At 44.2% G+C, this 22,100-nt stretch overlaps 1 protein-coding gene across 6 annotated transcripts in view; it reads left to right on the forward strand.

The window, feature by feature from the left end:
* Positions 1 to 22,100, forward strand: part of Enox1 (ecto-NOX disulfide-thiol exchanger 1) — a 259,391-nt gene that overhangs the window by 114,484 nt on the left and 122,807 nt on the right. For all 6 annotated transcript variants that reach the window (XM_035452283.1, XM_035452285.1, XM_035452286.1 and 3 more), the window contains 4 exons: positions 6,421 to 6,594; positions 7,727 to 7,933; positions 11,160 to 11,393; positions 20,674 to 20,886. In XM_035452283.1, the coding sequence (XP_035308174.1) occupies positions 6,421 to 6,594; positions 7,727 to 7,933; positions 11,160 to 11,393; positions 20,674 to 20,886 (828 nt within the window). The remainder of the gene's footprint in view (positions 1 to 6,420; positions 6,595 to 7,726; positions 7,934 to 11,159; positions 11,394 to 20,673; positions 20,887 to 22,100) is intronic.

Consider the following 22,100-nt stretch of genomic DNA (forward strand, 5'->3'; position numbering starts at 1 on the left):
CCTTCCCTAAAGACCCTGATTGGAGGCATTCACTTATTATAAAGTACACCCTTACTTTAACACGTAACCTGCGTGGCTGAGTTGTTCTCGGCAGCTCAGGAGTAATCTTCAGGGAAAACCTAAAGGGAGGTCTTCCTTCAGGGAACTGGTCTGAGCATTCCCTTCTCGGAGATTTAGAAGCAATCTTTGCACCTGTCATCCCAATAAATATGTTTGGAGATAACTTTTTCACATGCCCACCACTTAACCAGAGCACAGCATTTCTAAAGAAATAGATTGAGACTGCAATCTCAGAACATACATAGGCGGCTACGAGCAGGAATGTAAATTTCAGGCCAGCCTGGATTACATAGAAAGCTCTAGGCAAGCCTGAGCTATATAGCAAAACTCTGACTCACTCAAAAATAAAAGGTGGAGGAAGTCAACTGTTAACCCCTTTAGGGTGCCTTCCCTGACACTCTCCTTGTACTGGTTTCCCAGGGTTGCCATAATAAATCAGGTGGCTTGAAACAATAGATATTTACTGTCTGTCCTCATGTGCAGCAAGCACAGTGATGGAGCAATAATGACATCTTGACCCACAAAAATGAGGCAAAGAGGGCTAACAGGGAATGGTGTGAGCTTTTGAAACGTCGAAGCCCATCCCAGTGACTCACAGCCTCTAACAAGGCCACACCTCCTAGTTCTTCTCAAACAGTTGCACCAACTGGGGACCAAACATACAAATCTATGATCCTGTGGAGGCCATTCTCATTGAAACCACCTCAGTATATGAACAGGCATGACAGGCAAGCAGCATTCATCGGCTGAAAATGGAGACTATGCTGAGACAATCTCTTCGTTCTAAACTCCCTGGAAACAGAATGCCTTGTGTATCCCCAGGCTCCCCAGTAGCTTGATAATGAGTCTTATTTGAAGTCAGTAACTCATCTTGTAAAGGAGAAGCAATGCTTATAAAGGAGATGTAATTTCACCACCACCACCACTCCCCCGCCCCCAGCCCATCTTTCTGCCCCTCTCCAAGTCCTGGAACCTAGCACAAGCTCAGGACCTGTAGACTCTCTGGCCTCAGACAGGAGAAAGAACCCAGAGCTCCGCCCTCTGATCTGCTCTGTATGCCTGAGAAGTAGGGTATCACCTCTGCCTCTGCCTCCTTTGCCAAAGCCCAGGCTTTGTTTCTGGCATCGAAACCCTATCTTGCTTCTCCAGCCCGAAGCTCAGCAGAGTTAACCTGACAGATGCTTAGCAGTTCTTAACCTCTGGCCCCGAGTACTTGTTGCTAAACCCATTCCCTATGGACCCAGTCAGAGTCCTGGACCAGAGTAACGTGTGCCCTGTAATGTGTGGACAAGGTTCCTGCCCTAGTCTGCTTGCTCTGCCTGGACTGTGACTGTGGACTGCTGGCAATCTGTGTACTCAGTCATTCACTGACAGCCCAGGCTCTGGAGGAAACCTGCAGTGTTCCCATTTGCCCTGATTGCTCCATCCCCTCTTAAACTCTTGGAACACTGTGTTCTGCCTTCTGGGCCAGACCTGATTTGGCACCGACAGCTTGTCTCTGTCCCCCTCCCTCATCCTCAGCCCCAGTCTGTCTTCTCTGTTCACACCTGACCTAGTTATATGCAGCTTTGATCTGGGAGAGACCCAGCTGCCTCCTTTTTTTCCCAATGAGGATAAATTCTCACGTACAACAGGACCCTCTTTCCTGAGGTGTCTACTAGAAACGACAGAGCAAGATCAAGGCACTACTGGAGGAAACCCTGCAAAGAGAAGAGAAGGACGGTGGTACTCACACAGCAATGGGATCCAGCTGGCAGATAGACATCTGGCATGGAAGGGACTGCCACTCCAGCCAGAAGCACGAGACACTCACCAGCTTGCATGGCACTCCCCCTTCTGGTCTGCAAGATGCCTTGGAGCTTTCTCAGTGTACCGTGGTCATCTGGCCCGTGCACCTCATGGTAGAGCTGGGGACGTTACTTGGAATTCCTCATACTTATGAGACTTCCTGCTGGCAGTTCCTTTCTGGGATAACTCTTCCATTTGGCTCCTGTAGTCATCCTTTTCTCTGGGCTTGGGGCCCATCAAGTCCTGTTATTTTCCGGGATGAAGAATTTATAGTTATCCTTGGTACATTGCAGTAGTAGTAGTAGAAATGCTCAAGAAACGCTGAATGAATGGATGGAGCTAATTAGTTCAGCTGTCATCCCACTAAAACCCTACTGTAAATTCTCTGAACCACACTCTGAAATGTCCATCTTGTCCAGTCTGTGCCACTAGCTTTGGAAGCTGCAACATGTTTGAGAGCCACAAAATGAGTTCAAGGCTAGCCTGGGCAACTTAGTGAGTCGCAAACTAAAAGGGGGAAAGAAGGCTGAAGGCAGAGCCCGGTGATAGAGTGCTTGCCTGGCATGTGCAAGGCCCTTGGTTCAGTCCCCAATACTAAAAATATACAAGCTCCTCTCAGGAGTAAAATCCCGGACCCTGATATGAACCCAAAAGCCAGATGTCTGTTTCAGTCATTCATCCTTCCAACTGAAACAAGAAACACTGCTAAGTTTCTGCTTCCTGCCATCCATGTCTTTGGAGCCAGGGTCACAGGGAGGAACAAGAAAGTACCATGGTGGAAATAAACCTTGGTTCATCTATAAGCAGTGTTTCTTAAAGTTAGTGCTGTTACATCCTTGAAGGGACCCTTCCACGCTGCAGTGTGAGCTGGCTTCCTCTTTCCCTAGGGTAGAGATGGTAGCTCCTTGTCCAAAGCTCTCACCTGCCAGGCCAGGGACCTGGGGCTCAGCGTTTGCATTGCCTGTACCTGTGGCTGCTGAGTGTTGTATTAGACTTTTAGAGCTTCTACTTCTTCAGTTTAATGAGTAGTACATAATATGTTTTTATGGCATTTGAGAAATAATTTCTGTTTATGCAACTGTTATTAAAAAAGTGTTTCCTTTTTAAAAAAAAGAAAAACTAATCCTTTCCTCCTTTCCCACTCCCACACTGAATCCTGGACCCTTTGAGGTCCAGCATAGCTTGTGTTAATTCCTTTCTAAGCCCCTGCAATCACCGTGCAGATTTCATTAAACCTCATAGTCTCTTCCTGCTTACTGATGCCTCAGAAAAGGCGAAGCAACCCCTGTTCCATACTAAACATTCTGCTCAGGAATATACTGTCTTTTGTCTCCATTGCTTAGTATTTATCTATTTGGCCTCGAGATAGAAAGCAGACAGGCGTCTGTTCTGTTCGAACTAAAGGCAACCTCCAGCACCAGGCTCCCATCTCATTTGTGAGAAACATCTGTTTATTATAATGCACAGGGCTCCAGTTTCAGGGTTTGCAGTCCTGAGCAGCTCCAGCCTTAAATCATCCCGTGTTGGCAAACAATAGTGAAGGCCAGGCCAGGAGAAAAACAGATGTATGGGATGAGATTAAACAAAGAGCACAAGCAAGCCAGCATTCCCACCCCTGGTGTTTGTGGCTAATGTGCTCACCTATGGAAGCAAGTGTTTCAGGGGCTGTAACGTTGATAGCCTTTGTGCCCTGGAACTTCTTTAGGATTGTCACCTATGTCAGCAGAAGACTGTGTGTGTGTGTGTGTGTGTGTGTGTGTGTGTGTGTGTGTGTGTGTGTGTGTGTTAATTTTATGGGTACATTTTTAGATGTAGTATCCTATATTAGATAATTGTGCCGTGTGCTGGTAGCCAAGCTCGGTAATGTGTAAGAGTTTCCCAAGTGGTACGCTTTTGAAGGCATGGAGGGGTCATGAAGAGCAGCTGAGGCTGTGTACCATGTGAAGCCAGGAGAGGCCATTACTGAATGTGTAGCATCATTTGAAAGAGGAGCAAGCCACTAAGCATCATTCCTCCATGGTCTCTACATCAGTTCCTGCCTCCAGATTTCTGCTTTGAGTTCTTGTACTGACTTTCCTTGATTATGCACTGTAAGCTAAAAGATGAACTAAACCCTTTTTTTCCCCAAGTTGCTTTTGGTCATTGTGTTTTAGCAGTTATAGAAGAGTAAGTAATATAGCAATGAATCAAGTTGAGTCACTTTAAATTAGAACATTGAAACCTTCATACATTCTTAAATATGGAGCCAGACCTGGGCCCTTGCTCCAGCTCTGTCATTTGTCTGCTTAATGATGTAAATGCTTTAAATGTCCATTTCTTTGCCTATGAGGCATCATGACACAGTGAAACCTTATGATGAATTTATGAATCACCAGTTTGGGTCTCATCCTTGTCCATTTCTAAACCTCTTTGTCTTCTCAGTATCACTGTTCTGACCCCTGTTGTCACAGAATTGTGGAATACTGGAATGCCATTGTAGTTGGAATGCAACACACATGCCACACACCCAAAATAAAACCATCTGACTTCAGCCAGGCTAGTAGACTGAAGTTACAGATCAGGGCTACATTGCTTAAACTGTTCCACCCAGGGAGAGGTCCCACATGTCCACAGTAGTTAGAGGACTCCTGTGTCTTTTCCCTGAAAGGAAAAGACTGGCCTTCCACATCTTCAAGTTTCTATATAAACTGCATCATTGCTTTTGTTGTTAGGTTTATCTAATGGCTCAGCAAGCTAAGCAAAGAATAAAGCCATATACAGGGCCAAGGTTCCTATGTCCATGAGAACTCAACAGGAGAGGGGCTCATGCAGGTCAAAGGGCAAATACCTAAGAGACAGGGAAACACAGATGATGAAGGAGTAGTTTAGTTTCTTCCTTGCAGTGTGGTAAACAGTCATCATATCCTCTCTTGGTGTGATGTCTGCTTAGCAACTTTATTTTACTAGAGAGAGAATTGTTTTCTACAAAGAGAAAAATCCCCAAGAGAGGCATCTCCTTTGTACCTAGTTTTGCAAATATCCCTGTGGTTAGAAATGGCTTACTTTATTTTTTAGTGATAGATGTATCAGATCTATTTGTCACTGTCACATGTAGAATGATGCTTTAAAGTGTTAGAATGTATGTACACATGGAGAAGTGGTTCCATTTAACTACCCATGGATCTCCTCATATAGTTGTCATGTTCATGGATGGTAAGAACCTTCAGTATCTACCTCCATTTGCCACAATGTTTCTTATTAGAAACCATAGTCATTAACATGGACAGCAGATCTCCAGAACCTGCCATCCAGCTCTAATTATCTTATCTTTTGACCAACCTCCTACCCAGCCCCACCCAGTAGAATGACAAACACCCTTCTACTGTATCCTTCTATTAATTAAATTTTATTTTATTTTTTTTTTTAGATTTTGTGATAAGGCACTTGGTTGTATTTGTAATCCTGGCTTATTGCTCTTAGAGGGCATCCATAATGCCAGGAGTCCTTTTTATTGCTGGCTAGTACTTCACTGTTCACACACCACAGTTACTTAATCCTCCTCACACATCTGGGTTGACTTCCCATCCTGGCTATTGTGACCCATGCTGCAGTGCACATGGGGGTGTAGATGTCTCTTAATTCATTCCTTTTGGATATATATACCTACCGGTGGGATCACTAGGCCCATGATAGTTCTATTTGTACCGATTTCCATAACGGCTACATTTATTTATACAAGGGCTCTCTTTTCTCTATGTCCTTGGCAACACTTATTATCCTTTTAAAATCCTTGTATATCACCTTTGACATTATTTGCTTCATTGTCACACTCAGAAATCAATTCAGCATTTTATATGGGAAATCTATCCTCCTTGGCTCTGTTTAGTTTTGTAGTTGTTTTTGATACAGGGCATAAAATCTTCAGAACGATGGGCCAAATGTTTATTGATAGAATAAAAGGAAGTAAATGTGATTATATAATAGAAATTCAGAAATATATATAGCTAATTTTATACCTGCATGCCTCTAACCCAGTCATAGCAATTATAATCACTCTTTCGTGTCAGGCCCCTTCTCCTAGGAGAAATGGGTTAGGTGGGACCCAAGTGATCGTTATGAAGCATGCACATATAAATTGAACCTTCCCAAATGTAGGTCACTTGGGCAAGAAGGCACTTTTGATAAAACTAGGCTGACAATTAGATTCGTAGGGCACTTCCGTGCTAATACTCTTTTCATATCCTAAATCATAAGACAGTGTAAACAATACCCTAACATTAAGGAACAGAAAATTGCATTCCCAGTAACAGCAGAGCTTCATGGCACATGGTTTCACACTTTATTATGCTGTGTTCTGTTCTGCTGCGCTAATATTTTAAGTACTATAATTCCCTTTTTTGTATAATTGTAGGTTCTTCATTTTCCTCTTTCCCGCCCTTCACCTTTCTAGAATAGCTTTCTGTAATGCTCCATCATATGCCAAGAAGAACCCTTGAAAAAGAGAAAATGTAAAGTCAGACTAATCTGTGCAGGACAGAGACACAAACAGAGTGAAAAATCGCTAGCCAAAGTGTTGTCTTGTGTTCTTTGCAGACTCCATCTGTGTGCCGGGCTTTGATCCAGGCCTCAATATGATGACTGGAATCACCCCCATTAACCCGATGATACCAGGCCTGGGGCTGGTACCACCCCCACCCCCAACAGAAGTGGCTGTTGTCAAAGAAATAATCCACTGCAAGAGCTGTACTCTGTTCCCCCAAAATCCAAGTAAGTAGAAGCGAGAAGTGTGGGCTTTGTCCTTTGAAATAGTGTTGTGTTCATTTTCAGATGTGAAATGTTTGTTCTCCCCAAGGCCTTCACCTCTATGTTAGGAAATGACCACAAGGGTGTGTTCATGCATCTGTCCAGCCCCTGAGAGTTTATGTAGAACTTTAGGAATCTTTTCTTTGTGCAGTGAACTAGGAATTTCTGGAACGCATCATGTGAAATCTATCACCCTGTCTAGCCCTTCACAAAAGGGAGAAAAAGTCTAATGTGTTTTGTTGGTAGAAATTTGAATTAATCTGGCAGTGGGCAATTTGGGCAAAAGGTGAGGGGCTAAGGGAGGAATTTACAGCTCAGAATTTTGGGGCCAAATCACACTCACTTAAACGACCTATATATTTGATTAAATTTAGCCTCGGATACTAAGTTTATAGGCTTAAATAGCTAGAGTTTTTAATTCATATTAATCAGCGTTGCCTATTGGAAGTGGACTTTTGAGGAGATTGCCTTAGTAATCTACATATAAACTAGGCAAAATGTTGTGACAGCATACACTTTATCTTTTCATACGGCCTCCTCAGACTTTAATAGTGTGCTCATTTAAATGTGAATAATAACAGAGGTTTTATTCAGACTCAGCATTTTGCAGCCAGGTAAGTATTGTCACATGCTCTCATGGGCTGTGTTTTCCTCTTTCTGTGATGCCGCCTCTTTGTCTGGCCAGAAGACAAAGCGGTAACAAGCCAGGGTTTTTCATCATGTTGTCATTTCATCATGTTTTGTGCTTTGTGAAGCTTTCTCCCCTCCTTTTTAATTTTTTTTTTAAATTTTTCTGGGTATCTGTGTTATGAAAGAGAAATGACATTATGGTAACGTGTGTTATCTTTTCCTCGGACAAGCATAGGCACTCTGTGGAAGTGGGCATGGGAAATACAGGTTGGAAGGGTGAGGGGAGGAGATCAGGAAATATGACAACCAAGGGGAAGGATGGCGTGGGAGTGGGGAATATAAATTGGGGTAAAAACTGACTGTGCCTCAGTCTGGAGAGAACTCTGCAAGCCTAACTTTTGCCCAGTGAACGTAGTAAAAAGCCAATCAATAAAAGACAAAACTCTGTGTTTCATTGTGATATTAGATCTTCCACCTCCTTCCACAAGAGAACGACCTCCAGGGTGTAAGACTGTGTTTGTCGGAGGATTACCGGAAAACGCTACTGAAGAAATTATTCAAGAGGTCTTTGAGCAGTGCGGAGATATTACAGCCATCAGAAAGAGCAAGAAGAATTTTTGTCACATTCGCTTTGCAGAGGAATTCATGGTTGATAAAGCCATTTATCTTTCTGGTACTTCGCTTTACAAAAGGGGTTTGCTAGGCATTTTGTCCTATTTTGTGATGTTAATATGAGCTCATTCCCTTTTGCTTAATGCACTGTAAGTCCTAATAGTTTGGGGCAGGGGAAGGAGGTATTCGCCTTTTAGCTTGGCTGCCATGTGCTCTTGTTAAGCCCCGTGCCTCTCCACAGGCAGGATTTGCTACCATCCAGTCTTGAGGAATTCCACAGAGTTTCTAATTAATGTTCTCAAGTGCATATTAGATGAAAAGCAATATTTTCAGTACCCAGGACCATTATTATTACTGGATGTAATCCTCTGGGGGAGTAAAGTACTCTCTCAGAATAATTTCATTTTTTAAAAGTGTTTTTACAATCTTCACCCCAGGGATACTGAAGCAAGATCCCCTCCTTACAGGGCATTTGTTCCTGAGTCTGTGATAGGTCCACTGTCATCGCGCACTTGCTTTAGTTTGGCACCTGCTCTACCATCCTTATCCTTAGGGCCAGGTTTTAGGAGAGTTTTAAGAATGTTAGAAGGAAGCCTAGTGCTGCCTTCCACTGTGTGGATATTTATTTGGACAAGTAAGTAGAGTCAATGCACAAAACCTCAGTCAAATCAAAAGATAGGGAGGCTAATATTGACATGTGACTTTAGAAGTGTTTATTTTTTAGATTCCACTCACTGCCCTTTGCTCATACTCCTGTGACATTTGTGCGGTGCATCACTCTGCAAGCCAACTACCTAATTCTGAGCAAAGGTAACCTGGGATGCAAGAGTCAAATAAAACAGGTGACCACCACCACCAGGTTTCCTAAAGTCTTCAGCCAGCCTCCACCGCCGTAGCCTTCTGTGTAAACTCCAGAAGTGCTGAGGCTATTTCAACACCTCAGAGACTTTCTTGCCCTAGACGGGGATCCAAAGAATATTAAAACCCTTACTGGAAGTAAGCAGACAAAGTGAAAAATTAAGTCTGACCATCCCACACTGGAAATGAAAGGCAGACCCAGAATAATAAAGAATAATAAAGGTGTTTTGTAGTGCACACCCATCGTTAGACCCTTGGGAATCCTGGAGAGGAGGGCGCAGACTTTCTGTCTCCTTCCACTGCAGAATAGCCAGTTTACCAGCCCTTGCTTTTAGATGGAGTCAATCTCATGAATATGAAGTGCAGTGTGGGAACCACTGGGTGTGGGATTGTTTTTAACCAAACAACCCTGGCCCGGGTAGAGATAGATGGATGCTTCTTCACCATCAGTGCCTGCCTGGAAATCTGGGTTTTGGTCACTACATTCAATTAAACTATGACTGGTCCCTAAGACTGTAACTTCATCTCAGGTATTGAAGAAGAGGTAGGTGAATGGTGCTTCTCAGAACTAACACAATTCAACTTGAAGACACTAACAAAGATGAACAGGGCCAAACATACACACACGGAGAGGTGGAGACTTAAACTTAGAGGTCCCACCTGGAGCCTCCCCTGCCGGGTGCAGAGAGGTCTCCACCTCGACTAGGGTAGCCTCAGCTGCAGAAGAGCTGAGGAATTCTGAAAGCACAGCTAACTGGGGGTGAGCACAGGAAGGAGAGCAGGTTGCCCCTCCTCTGTGTCATCTCCTGCAAACCCAAACCCAGCTGGAATGCCTAATTTTAGGACCACTTTCACATTTGAGGGCCAGGCTAAGTTTAGCCTCAGCCTCATCAGTGCCTTTTAAGGCTGTAATGATGATGTTCCGAGGAGAGAGAGGACCAGAAATGTAGCAAGTGATTCTCTGGCTACAAGCAGGGGAAGTTGTTCAACCAACTGCGAGAGCCGGCCAGTACCTGGCCTGCTGCTGTAACTCTCTGCAGCCCACCACCAAGACACTTTGCTTCAGCATTAATTCTGCCCACATGTGGGTGACCAATTGCATGACTGATGGGTATTGTTATATTAGGTTTTTAGATAATGCTGTGGAAACCTAGAAGAGAGTTCAACACAGACGAGATCTGTAGCAGATTTGTAACTTCTCAAAAGTGTCAAGTGCCCTGCTGGGGAAAATCCAGCCTCCACGGGGATTTGTAGCTGTGCTCTGACCCCAAATGCTATGGTTACCCGTTGAAGTGTACCATGGCATGGTGCACACAGCACAGCAAAGCCTAGAATTTTCCACTTGCATCTTATTTACAAAGTCCCTGCATGGCAAAGGTGCTTAATTTTGCTTTCTCCTCTAGCAGTCCCTGGCAGACATGCTCCCACTAAGATGTGAATTTATGTTGTGAAAATCTGAGAACTTCAAGCTGAAGAGCAACCTCACAGTCACCCCCCCACCCCCAGTTGAAGTCAGGCTATCTGGCTGCATTCCGTCCTGTGTTGACCTCTCACACACCTACCCATGTTGGGTAGCTCACAGTAACCCCACTACCACCACCATTATTCCAGGTCCACTTTTTATTTTTTTTTCCCCTGACCTAGCTTTGGGCTCTTGCACAACCCTCTTGAGGCCTTCAAAGATTGCATGGACAATTTTTTGTGGTACTGCAGGCTGGATGAGGTGCTATGGGGCCTGTTGATTAAAGGTAAAATACTCTCCTCCATGCCCCCAGGGGATAAGTGGAAATAAAACAGCATTGCGGAATTGCCTGGGTAATTGTGGCTTCTGTAGCGGCTGAGAGAAAACTGAACGAGCAGTGTTTGCTAGGGGAATGAAGCGGTAGGCTGTGAGTAAAGTTCTGGAATTTACCTTGCAGGTCCCTTTAAATATCAGAGACGCTCATTATTTACTCATACTCTGCCTCCTTCCAAAAAGAATTTCCGAGTGTTTAGCAATAGAGTTATAGTACATTAAAGGAACAAAAGCTCAAAACAAAACAAAAAACAAAAAACAAAGCCAGCAAGACCAGGTTTAGAGGTTTAGAGAAAAACCTACGAATGCCAAATTTGTTTCTGAACTCCCTAGAAGCCAAAGGGAGGGAGGAATGGTCAGAATTCAGGGCGTAGGTTCTCAGTTGGTGATGCTGGATGACCCCCCCCCCCAGCATGGTGAGGGTCTCTCTGAGAAACTTCTGGGGTTATCTCCACATCAGTGTTTCCTGGTAAACTGGTTGGAAAGACTCCTGCTTCCCATCTCCTAGAGGGAAAGGTATCCACTCCTGTCCAGAGGCCAACGAAACAAATGCATGGTTGCCTAGCCTGTGGGAAACCTGGACCAGAATGTGTGTCCCCTGAGCTGAGGTGACATGGCTTTCCGATGCTTTTAGGTTACCGGATGCGATTAGGGTCTAGCACGGATAAAAAGGATTCTGGCCGCCTTCACGTCGACTTTGCCCAGGCCAGGGATGACTTTTACGAGTGGGAATGCAAGCAGAGGATGCGGGCCAGGGAGGAGCGGCATAGACGCAAGCTGGAGGAAGACAGGCTGCGGCCGCCCTCGCCACCCGCCATCATGCACTACTCAGAGCACGAAGCTGCCCTGCTGGCAGAGAAGCTGAAAGGTAAGGAGGGCTCCCACGGGGGAGGTCTCTACTAGCTTAGCTGCTACTTGATGAAAGAGTAAGGAGGCCATCTCCAGATGCCCCATCCCAGTGTGCCCGGTCCCCTGAAGGCTACTTGCACGTGGGAGGGAGCTGGAATCTGCAGAGCCCTGGGTGCCATCATCCTGCTAGGGAAAGAGCTGTTACTCTGTGAAACTCTCTGTATGAAGGGCAGAAGGGCAGGCAGCCACAATCCCAGCAGCAACCTGTGGTCCCCAGCCTGTGCTTAGTGAGCCAGGGCAGAGGCCTCACCTATGAGTCAGCATTTTCTAGTGCTGAGTTCTGTGGCATGTCCACTAGACACTGAAAGCTTTTTCCAGACAGCTTTCCATAGGATGCTAGCAAGAGAAAAGAAAAATGTAGGCAGGCCCGCTCTCTTCAGAGATAGAGTTGAAGGAGCCATTTTCAGGCCTACAAAGGATTGACAAGAAAGGAGGGGGAATTCTTTACTTTCTGCTGGGGCCTCCCCTGGGTTTGAGGGTGGAGCCAATAAGGATCCAAAGAGATGAGGAGCAGACCCACTGAGCTAAGGTTTGAAATTAGTGTGTGTGTGGTGGTGGTGGTGGTGGTGGGGTGCACTTGTGTGTGTCCCTGTGTGTGCTTCAGTCTATTAGTGTCCAAAGTGAGCAAGCTGCACGACATCTAGGCATTTTATAGGCCAGTGGTGGGTAGTGATCAGAGCTCCTGAGGTTGCCGGTTAATGTCAGGACCATAGCAGGTCACAGTTGCCACAGCAGGTGTTTACGAGTCAATGGGTAACTGCAAACAGATGTCCTCAATGTTAACCAAGGCAGCAACTGTGGACATAGTGGGCAAAGCTAATGTCTTCACAGAGCAGGCAGAATTTGAACTTGGCCGGATAAACAAGATTTCTCCTAAGTTAGAAAGTTCATTAAGGCAGTCCACCGAGAGCCTGGAGCTCTAAGAACGAAGATACGCAGGAAACCATGAGGATGTGATGTGGGCACTGCATTCCTAACACAAGGTAAGGCTGGAGAGTGTCTTTACCAGATGGTGACGACTCGGGGCTGTTGTAGGCATTGATTGTATCCTGTAAACAGTAGGAGAGGGTTTCACAGATGTCTGATGAGAGGAGAGCTGTGATTGGTCCTCAGGGTTTTCAAGCCTTCCTCGTGTATTATCAGCAGTATCTTAAATGGGCAGGATGATCTTACTGCAGAAAATGAACAAAAAACTGCCCATCACCAATTGTAGGAAGGTTGGAAATGGCATTCTCTGCTTTGTCTACAAAGCAGGGCATGTGCTTCCAGCCATCATCCCTGTCGGGTCTGGAGACGCCTAATTAGCTACAGTTGCCACCGAGCTGCCCCTCTCCAGCCACTGAGCGTTGTCCACTGGCTCTCCTGGTACCTGCCGAGGCACTCCTAGAAGGCCCATAATATAGGCATTAATAAGCAGATAGAGGCTGTCCCTTCAATAAGAAGCATATGCAATGCAAATTCAGCCTTAAAAGTATTAGGAGAGTACAGAATAAGAAAGAGCATCACTTATAACCAGGAATACTCATTGGAATAAGTACCTTTTTTGTTAATGTCAATTGAATTTCGTGGTACCATCGTGTGGTCTCTGTGACCTGACTATTTTCAGGCCCAGCAGGCTCAGTCAGTAGAGTGCAAGACTCTCAAGATGGGTTCAATCATGGCCATACCTTAGTTCTGTACTACATGGAGGAATTTCATGAAGGTTTGGCATCTACATTATGTTATTTTTATGAAGCGAACATCAAAAGTGCCAATTGCATGTATAAGGTACATGACATTTGCCTCTACTTTTGGAGGATAGCAGATTGGCATGTCAATTTGCTAGAGTAATTTGTGAGCCTTGCCATTTCAAAAATGTATATTTATATAGATGAGTATAATTTGCAGAATTCGGAAGCTGTACCTTTGCCAAGTACTGTGTGATCCCTTGAGGAGAGAACAGATTGGAAATTTTAATAGATGGCTCTTACAGTAGAATGAACTAGCTGCAGATACATCTTAGGCAAGAGTCAGGTAATACCAAGCTTGACAATTTCAACCCAAGCACAGAGTTTGGAATATAAACAGCATTTAATTGCTTAGGAAATTGGCTGCCTCCGAGAGGAAATCCACTCTCTGCTCCTTAGAACACTGTAAAACCAGGCAGGGGGAGCCAAGGAAACAGTTTCCCTGAACATAATTTCACTGATGTGCAGATATAAAACGCAGTCAAGACGGAAGGTACAGAAACCTGTGTCAGAAAGGGATTGGAAATGCAATCTGAAAATACCTAATTGGATTTGATTTTTTTTCTCCTCTGAGAAGCCTTGCAATCTTTAGTTTATTAGGTATTTATCTCCCCTTTTACGCTGTGTGTGTTTATTCTTGTGATTTTGATCTTGAAGATCACTCACATTCAGCAAAATCTGTATCAATCAAGTCTTATTATGACCTGCAAGGCTTTCCACATTGTTGCACACAGTAGGTGTGTTGAGCAAGTTAATTCCTTTCTCTCTTCTCCAAGTATTTGAGTATGTGACCATACTGCAGTTCTGGCCATTAGGGCTATTAGGCATGGCTGCAAATGAGAGAGGTGATCCTGTTCCGCCTGCTGCTAGTCAAGGAAGAAGTATTTGCTTAGTGTTTTACAAATACCTGGCACTGGATATTGGTGCTAGGTACTGGGGGAAGAGCAAAACACCATGCCAGCTCCTACCTCATAGAATCTAGCTTTCTTGGGCAATAGAGAAAATGGCCAATCATCCTGCACTTGCTACTTACAAGAGTGGGTTGTGATACATATAAGTACTATTAGCAGCAGTGTGCAAGAGGCTTTCTCTACAGAGACAGCCAAACCAGTGAGTGAGGCCACTAGCATGAGAGAAGCGGGCAGGCGCCTTCCGGGGCCAGATTTCCTCATCTACTGGCTGCTTAGCTTTCTGAAGCCAGAGGAAACACTGAGTTGTGACTGTGTAGTCTGAGGCACAGAGTCACTGGCATCAGTTTCATTAATACAAATTCTAAAACAGAAAATCAGTGGGCACCCTGCTGATTAAATAGACATTGTTGTGAGACAATTCAACTTAATGAAGACTGACTGGGAAGTAACTGAGCAGGGACCTGAAGTTTATGGCATGGCTTTGGGAAAGCAAGAAGGAGCTCAATAGCACCATAATTACACTTTATTGGAAACAGTGGCACCAGGCAGATGAGATAATGAATTCCAGTGTTTCTAACACAGACCAAGCAGCCCTGAAGGGGCCCAGGGTCTGGGCAGCACAAGGATGAGATTGATTGGACCATGAAGAAGCATTATATCTTCATTCACTGGAGATTTCTTTGGGCGAGAACATTTTAAAAGTTTTCCAGTGCTTTCTTCCCTCTCTCTCTCTCTCTCTCTCTCTCTCTCTCTCTCTCTCTCTCTCTCTCTCTCGTAAACTTCCAACAAAGTTCTCCAACCAGTGCCCTTAGGGTCCCCTCATGTGTCACTAAGAACTGAGTCCCCCGGGATTGTGCTCATAAGTTTCAAAGGACTGGGGTCATATTTGCATAAAGTATGGCCAGCATCAGTAGACAGGAGTGGAAATGGTGCTGGCATTCAAGAGATGGTTGTCAATATTTAATAGGTTCTATGAAAGTAAAAATCGATAACGCTGTGAGCCAAGTGGACATTCCATTAGCTACCAGCCAGACCTCTTCCTTCAGGCCAGGAAAATCTGAAGCATGGGGAGCCTTCTGGAGAAGCACTTTTTGGGTGTTACTGACCTTCATACAGGCAAGAGAGGCCATTTCATTTAGAAACATTTTGCTTGGCCGTGCAGCGGTAATAATCGGTACACTTTTGTATTGCCCTCTTAATTTCCCCATTTTATAAAGACTGAGTAACTGAGGAGATTGTGTGTTGGGGCAGAGGGGAGCATCAACCACTTATGTAGCCTTTAAGTGCTATTCTGGTTAACTGATGCACAGACAGTTAAGCAGTTAAAAAAATGCATATTTCTCTGGGGCAAATTCTCCTTTGAACTAGTTTTAACATCTTACTGCTTCTTCATTAATTAATGAGTTAAATAAAATCATTGGAACATGTCCAATTCGTATTTGCAAGATGCTCACGATTTCTCTACCATGGGTTCTTTAACAACCCCCAAAGTGTACCTTCTTGGAGGAATGGCGGACGCTGTCATCACAGCTAAAACCCCCAGATTGCAGAGACTGGTAACACTTGGTAAATCTCTATCAGCCTCGAAGATGGCTAATGATTGGTGGAAAGGCACCAAGGGTATTGGGTACTGTTCTTCTCCTTTGTGTGCTAAGGGAGATTCAGAACTGTAGGAAGACAGTGAGCATGGGGTAGGAAACTTAGGTAGGCTGCTGTGCCTTTATTTATGGCTGGGTCTATAAAAAGATAATAGGAGAAGTCCCATGATTGAACAGCAAAAAAATAAATAGATAAAAATATAAAGATATTCCACAACACTGCTTTGTTTCTTCTCAAAGAAATAGACACTGATTTCTGGCAGTGGTGGTAGCTGGAAATTCTTCATGTAATTTGCTTTACAAAGATTTCAACTTTGACTGAAAAAAAAATCCCTTGCATTGTTGTAGAGGAGAATTATTTGCATCATTCGTTTCCACGATTTATGTTCTCCAGCTCAGAGTTGTAAATGAGCTTAGTCAGACAAGCCAGAGTACACACCCCAGTGAAGGGGAAAGAAGGATGTGGGGCGTGGCTAGTCCACACCCAGTGTCTCACTGAGAGATCCACTGTGATCTCTGTGCCACTTCCAGGTCTTAGATAACCTTTTTCTTTCCTGGTTGGCAGTGACAATTATTCTTTTATTGAAAGTGGGGATTTAGAGGCAGATACTCGAAAAGCTCATAAAAATCACATCAAATCCTTTCAAAACTCACTTAAATTTTAGTTACTACTTTCCATGTCAGGTTTGTGTTATCTCTTAACTGAGTTTAGCTTCTAACCATTTTACCTGGCTTTCCCCAAATCATTTCTTACAGTGTGTCTGAGACTTCCAAGCGTATACAGCGTAAGGGGTGAAATGCAGTCACGGTTGGTAGGGGTGGGGGATGTGTGTGAGAAAAGCTGAGTCTGCATTTTTAACAAGCTCACAAAGGGTGTTTTGACTTATGGACTTTGAAGAGCAGATTACCCTGCTGGCAATTTTAATGTCTGCTTTGTAGCAGGTGTTTAGCAAATGTGAAGAAAGTATACAAGATCTGAAATAGCATGGAAAAAAAAAAAAAAACAAGATGGCATGGATTCAGTTGGGGGACACTGAGTGACAAAAGAGGAGCATTATAATTACTTACTTAGCTCTCCAAAGCTAACAAATTGTTATTACCTCCCTCCAAAATTAAATTAAACATGCTTTCAAAAATGTTTTTTTAATCAACTGAAAATCCTGTTTAGACATTTGGCTGCCACCGGTACTTTCTGCTTGTCCTTGAGAGTCTGACATCACTCCCAACTTTCATTCCCCGGTGCTCATGATCTCAGAGGCCTGTTTCTCTGTCATGAGAACATTTACCTTTAGTGGACAATGACATATGTGAAAATCCTCTTTAACACAAAATTAAGCATCTTTATTATCAACTGTTGAACTGTCCACCTTGTACTCATATGTGACTTGCCTAGTATGAATCACTACATATCTTTGAGGAATAGATAAAATATGGACTGTAAATAGAAAGTGACCAGAGGGTTGCAGTGTGTTTGGGAAGTTTCTTTATAATAACAGCCACTTAAGCTGGAGGCAAAGGGTAGGTGACCATCACTGCACAGGGTGACTATGTCAGTGGAGTTCACAGTGAATGGTGGAAACAATGCAGCAAAGAGGCACTCAGTTCCCAGGTGGCAGAGACATCTTCTTTATAAAGGTGACATAAGCTGAATCTTGAATGAGTAACAACTGTCTGGGGGATGGAGAATATAAGAGTCACCAGGACAAAAGCACAGAGGCCACGCCCATGGCGCCTATCAGAATGAGCTTGGCAAAGGGACAGATACTCTAGAAGGAAAATGGCAAGTGGGGAGGGAGACTGGCAAACACATTTCCAGTAACGCAGGCAGAGGCTGATGTAGTACGAACCCTTCTTGGAACATGCTGTGTAATCTGGAATGGGCAAATGGTCCACAATCGTCCTCAGCACAGCCACTCCTCACTTGGTGCTGTGGGAAGCACGTGTGCGCATTCTAATTTCTGAACTTCCCTCTGCTCAGAGTTATGCCGAAGCATAGACAAGGAGTGTTTGGAAGTCTTATAAGTGCGTCTTTGATGTGATTTTTATGGGCAGCGTTAATTTCCTTCCACATGAATAGCTTTAATAATGCTGCAATCTAAATCCTGTTTAAATTAGTTTATATTGTTTTCTGCTTTCTCAGTGATCTTTCCACTGAATGCAAAATTGAATTTACAGTTGTGAATTGAAAATGACCGTCCTCAATATGCTCCAGTAGCCATCCAGCAGGAGTGACTGAGTCGTCGTTAATAAGTATAAACTAAAGTCACTTCTAATACGGCAACAAATGTTGACTGGCATTTCTAAGCATGCCTCAACTAACATGTTTTAAATTTAATGTGAAAGTTAGCACATCAATCATTATTAGCCTGCCAGTTTCAAAGGCAAACTTGGATGAACTTGGGAGTTTCCAAAACTATATATTTCTCTTAAATTAGCTGGATTCTGCCTACCAACACTTGCTAACAGGTGAGAAAGCCTCTTGGCTACCTACATTTTCAGTACTGGGTTTTCTGTTGTTTTGCACTCACGATGATACTTTCGATCTGAAAACTGTCCATTTGCCACTCCTTGTAACTAAACGATCCACTCATGTGTCAGTCCAAATAGTGAGGGCCACTAAGACAAGGCTTTTCACCCTGAGCAAACATGTGACTTGTGCTTTCTGAAAGAAGTTTCTATACTTAAGGAGTAACAACCAGGAGTGAGATGGAAGAGTACCCATGTACCCAGGGAAGAAACTGAGCAAGATGGGCAATCCTGCTCCTTCCTTTCTGCCTTTCCCTTATGAGCTTAAAAAAAAAAAAAGTTGAGGATTCTCCCTTTGTGCTGTGTGGAAGCTTAAGTCACAGCAAGGGTAAAATATAGCGCATAGCACATGAAGTCAGTGTTCTTTTCTGTTGTTATTTTCTTTTTAAGGGGAAAAAGGATTTCTTATAAGCATGGGGTTTACTCCTGCTGTCTGTCCCAAGGTCCATTCTCCTAACATATATTGGCAGGGAGAGAGGAGGAGAGTATGGAAGGAAGCAGAATTTATTCTGACTCTTAAGAGTCGCAGTGGGCCTCTCACAAACATAACGCTAAATTATGGGCCTCTCCGTGGGCTGAGTGTAATGTTAAGTTGCATGATGGATTTTATCTTACACAAGCTGCTCCGGTCCATGAAATGAGATAAGAACCTACTGCAGCTGGAGTTCACATTGGCTTGAACTCAGACTGAAACCCCAGAGTTCAACACAATTGCCTGAGTCAGCGTGGGTATTAAGATGGTGCTCTGTGCTCAAGAAGCATAATTTGCAAGGAAACTGTAGGTTTCCTGTGGGTGTGCCCACACCAGTTACCTCCCCCGGTTCAAGGGTGAGCACCGGTTTGATTGGGGGGATGCCAGGAAGCTTTGATCCTAAGCCCAGAAGGAAACATCTTGTCCTACATTAGCAATAGCAGCTTGGAGCCTGGAGAAGGCAGACTGCACTCCACCACCGCATCCCAAGCCAGGGGAGGCCTGCCCTATGCGCCAACCATGTCCCTGGGCAAGTAACAGTACTAAGAAAATGGCTAGGGAGGTCTCCTAAAAAAGAGGCTGAGATAACTTTAAACCACTTCCTATAAGATTTACAAAGCACTCCACAAATAACATACTAATAACCAGGTAATGGTTGGTTTTTGTTTTTGTTTTGTTTTTCTTTTTCATCCAATGAGTTTGTTTGGGTTCCTTATATGAATGTGGGTGAATGGTTACTAACAGGGTCAAGGAGGCCTCAAAGGCAGCTGTATTGCCAGAACCCGAGCCCAGCATGGGTGACTACCACAGGAGCCGCTGGATTCCTTTTTAATCATGTCAAATAAAAATAAACCTTTCTTCCAAGTCACCTTCTGTCCACCTGGAGTGTGGACATGTTTATAAACGTCAACCATACAGGAAGGGTCCCTGAAAGCCCTCCGTACCAACAGGGCCTGGATAGACGAGTAAGTGGGTAAGTATCCAGACAGTGAGATCTAGTTTTGCCCCTGATTTTGAGAATGAAAGAGTCTGTCTACCTTGCTTAAATGAAGGTGGTTTCCCTATCACATCGCTTAGAAGCAGAAACATACAAATGAAAGTTTTCTCCCCTCAATTTCGCTTAGAAAGTCCTCTGGGAGCCTTCAGCAGTGGTCACATCGATTAATGTTGTAATGGCTGGCATACAACTTCCAGGTGTAATTAACTTAATCACCCTCACACCTGCCTTCCTCCACCTCCAAGCTGTACAGCCATCCCCAAACAAGCAAGCCTATTTGTCTTCTTTGAAATAAGCTTTATCATTTATTTATAGATGCAACCTCCTTCCCCACTTCCTGCTCCCACCTGAGGCTTAAACCAAATTTAAACCGTCTTTCCAATAGCCACCCAAAACAAAGGTTGACCACCTCAGGGCACACACCCCCTTGTGTAGAAAACTAGGAAATACTCAATTTTTTCATTGTATTGAAATCCATTATATTAAACTGAAAATGAAATTACTTTGGAATTTCAGTAGAACAAGAAATGGTTTCATTTCTCCTGCCTGCTTTGGGGACAGTATCTTGTATTGCAAGAAGTTTTGAGATAATTTTCCTGTCACCCATGCATTGACTTTACTTAGCTATCTGGCTAAATAACAAAAACAGTGTACTGTCATATAGTATTTCTGATAAAGGAATAGGGGCAGGGCCAAATAGGTCTATAACAGTTTTTAAAGTCCATTTTAAGAAAGCATATTCTAAGTTCAATATGAGAATGGGGCTGAAAATCATAGCTAAGAATGCCCAGTACAGCCATGCTGATGGAGAGACAGCTGAATGAGAAGCTCTGGGTGGTTCCATGGAACCAGAGGAAGAAGAGAAAAACGATAAGCTATGGAATGACAGAGCAGTCTTCCAAGGAAAGATAATTTACCAGTTTCAGAAGAAGTGCCGCCTGGGGAGACCTCACATGTTTTGAGAACCTGGATGAAGTGGCTATTTCTTGTCTTCACCTTCCATTCCAGACGACAGCAAGTTCTCAGAGGCCATAACCGTGCTGCTGTCTTGGATAGAACGTGGGGAGGTGAATCGGCGTTCTGCAAACCAGTTCTACTCCATGGTCCAGTCGGCTAATAGCCACGTGCGCAGGCTCATGAATGAAAAAGCCACCCATGAACAGGAAATGGAGGAAGCCAAGGAGAATTTTAAAAATGCCTTAACGGGGATCCTCACTCAATGTAAGTAGCCTTGGGGGCCATCTCCTTTTTGTTATGGCTTGGCCTTTTCTTTTGTGCCCATTTTATGTTTTCATGTGGGGGTAAGTAGTTCAGAAGTCTCCCATTTTTCTCCACATTGAATGGTACACCTCATAACCGATCCATGTTCTGTGGCATGTGGAAGAGCACGGACCCTGCCCTGAGAGCTTACTCCTCAAGGTGAGCGACATTTCTGTAGCTTTTCCTCAGAACACCGTGCCTGGCCCCCAGGACAGGGCAGCCAGGCTAAGTGGATCCACCTCAGTTCACATCACACCAGCCAAGCAGCTACTGTCCACCTGCAGGCTGTCCACACAGACTTGTATGTCCGCTTGGGGCTGATAGCAGGGAATAGGTCTTGAACATGTCCCGGGGCTCTGTTTAGGGAGAAGGTACCATCTGCAAAAACCCTCCTCTGGGTCCTGGTGAGGTGAGCCTTGGCTGTCTGCACGAGTGACTTGGGAGTAGACTTTCGTCCTTTCTTCATTTGGAAAGCAAATTGCCTTAAACACTTAATACCAGTGATTTTTCATGTCTAGATCCTGAATTGATGAAGGAGCACAAATGGAGCTTTCTAATAGAACAATAGTCACGGTAATTACCCTGGGGTTTTATTCAGAAAAGGGGCGTCGACTTTTTCTGTGGCACTCTGTGTCTGTAGTTAATGTCACAGAGGCACAATGCAGCTCAGCAGCTGATGGTCTGTGGCTTGGTAAAAGCTGTTGAGTGACACCGTGACAGGGCTGCGCTCCATTCCATTCCAGGTGCAGGGACCCACACACGACAGCCACACATGCAATTTACATATTCATTCTGAAGATAAGTATTATGTGCAGTGATCCAGTGTGCCAAAATGCCCGTCACCCCTTTCATCAGTACAAACCTAGTCTGTTAGGCTAGGAAGACAGAGAGGGATGACAAGCCAGGATCCTCAATGCAGAAGCGGTTTACATGACTTTGGTTGCCAACAAACAGTTTTTGCAGCAGCACAGAGTAAGTACCATGCAATGAATCCCCAAGCATAAACTGGTAAGTCAAGGGCCCAGGATAAGAGCACTCTTAAGAGCAGAGGCCTTGAAAGAAAAGGACCATGGGAAACTGAGAGGTCACCTCTCACTGACCTGTACTGTGTTAGCAAAACTCATCAGCATTGAACAATGGCCTTTGACCCAACTGTGTAGGTCCTGCCATGCTAG

This window comes from Cricetulus griseus (genome assembly GCF_003668045.3).
Source record: "Cricetulus griseus strain 17A/GY chromosome 1 unlocalized genomic scaffold, alternate assembly CriGri-PICRH-1.0 chr1_1, whole genome shotgun sequence".
NCBI classification, from domain to species: domain Eukaryota; kingdom Metazoa; phylum Chordata; class Mammalia; order Rodentia; family Cricetidae; genus Cricetulus; species Cricetulus griseus.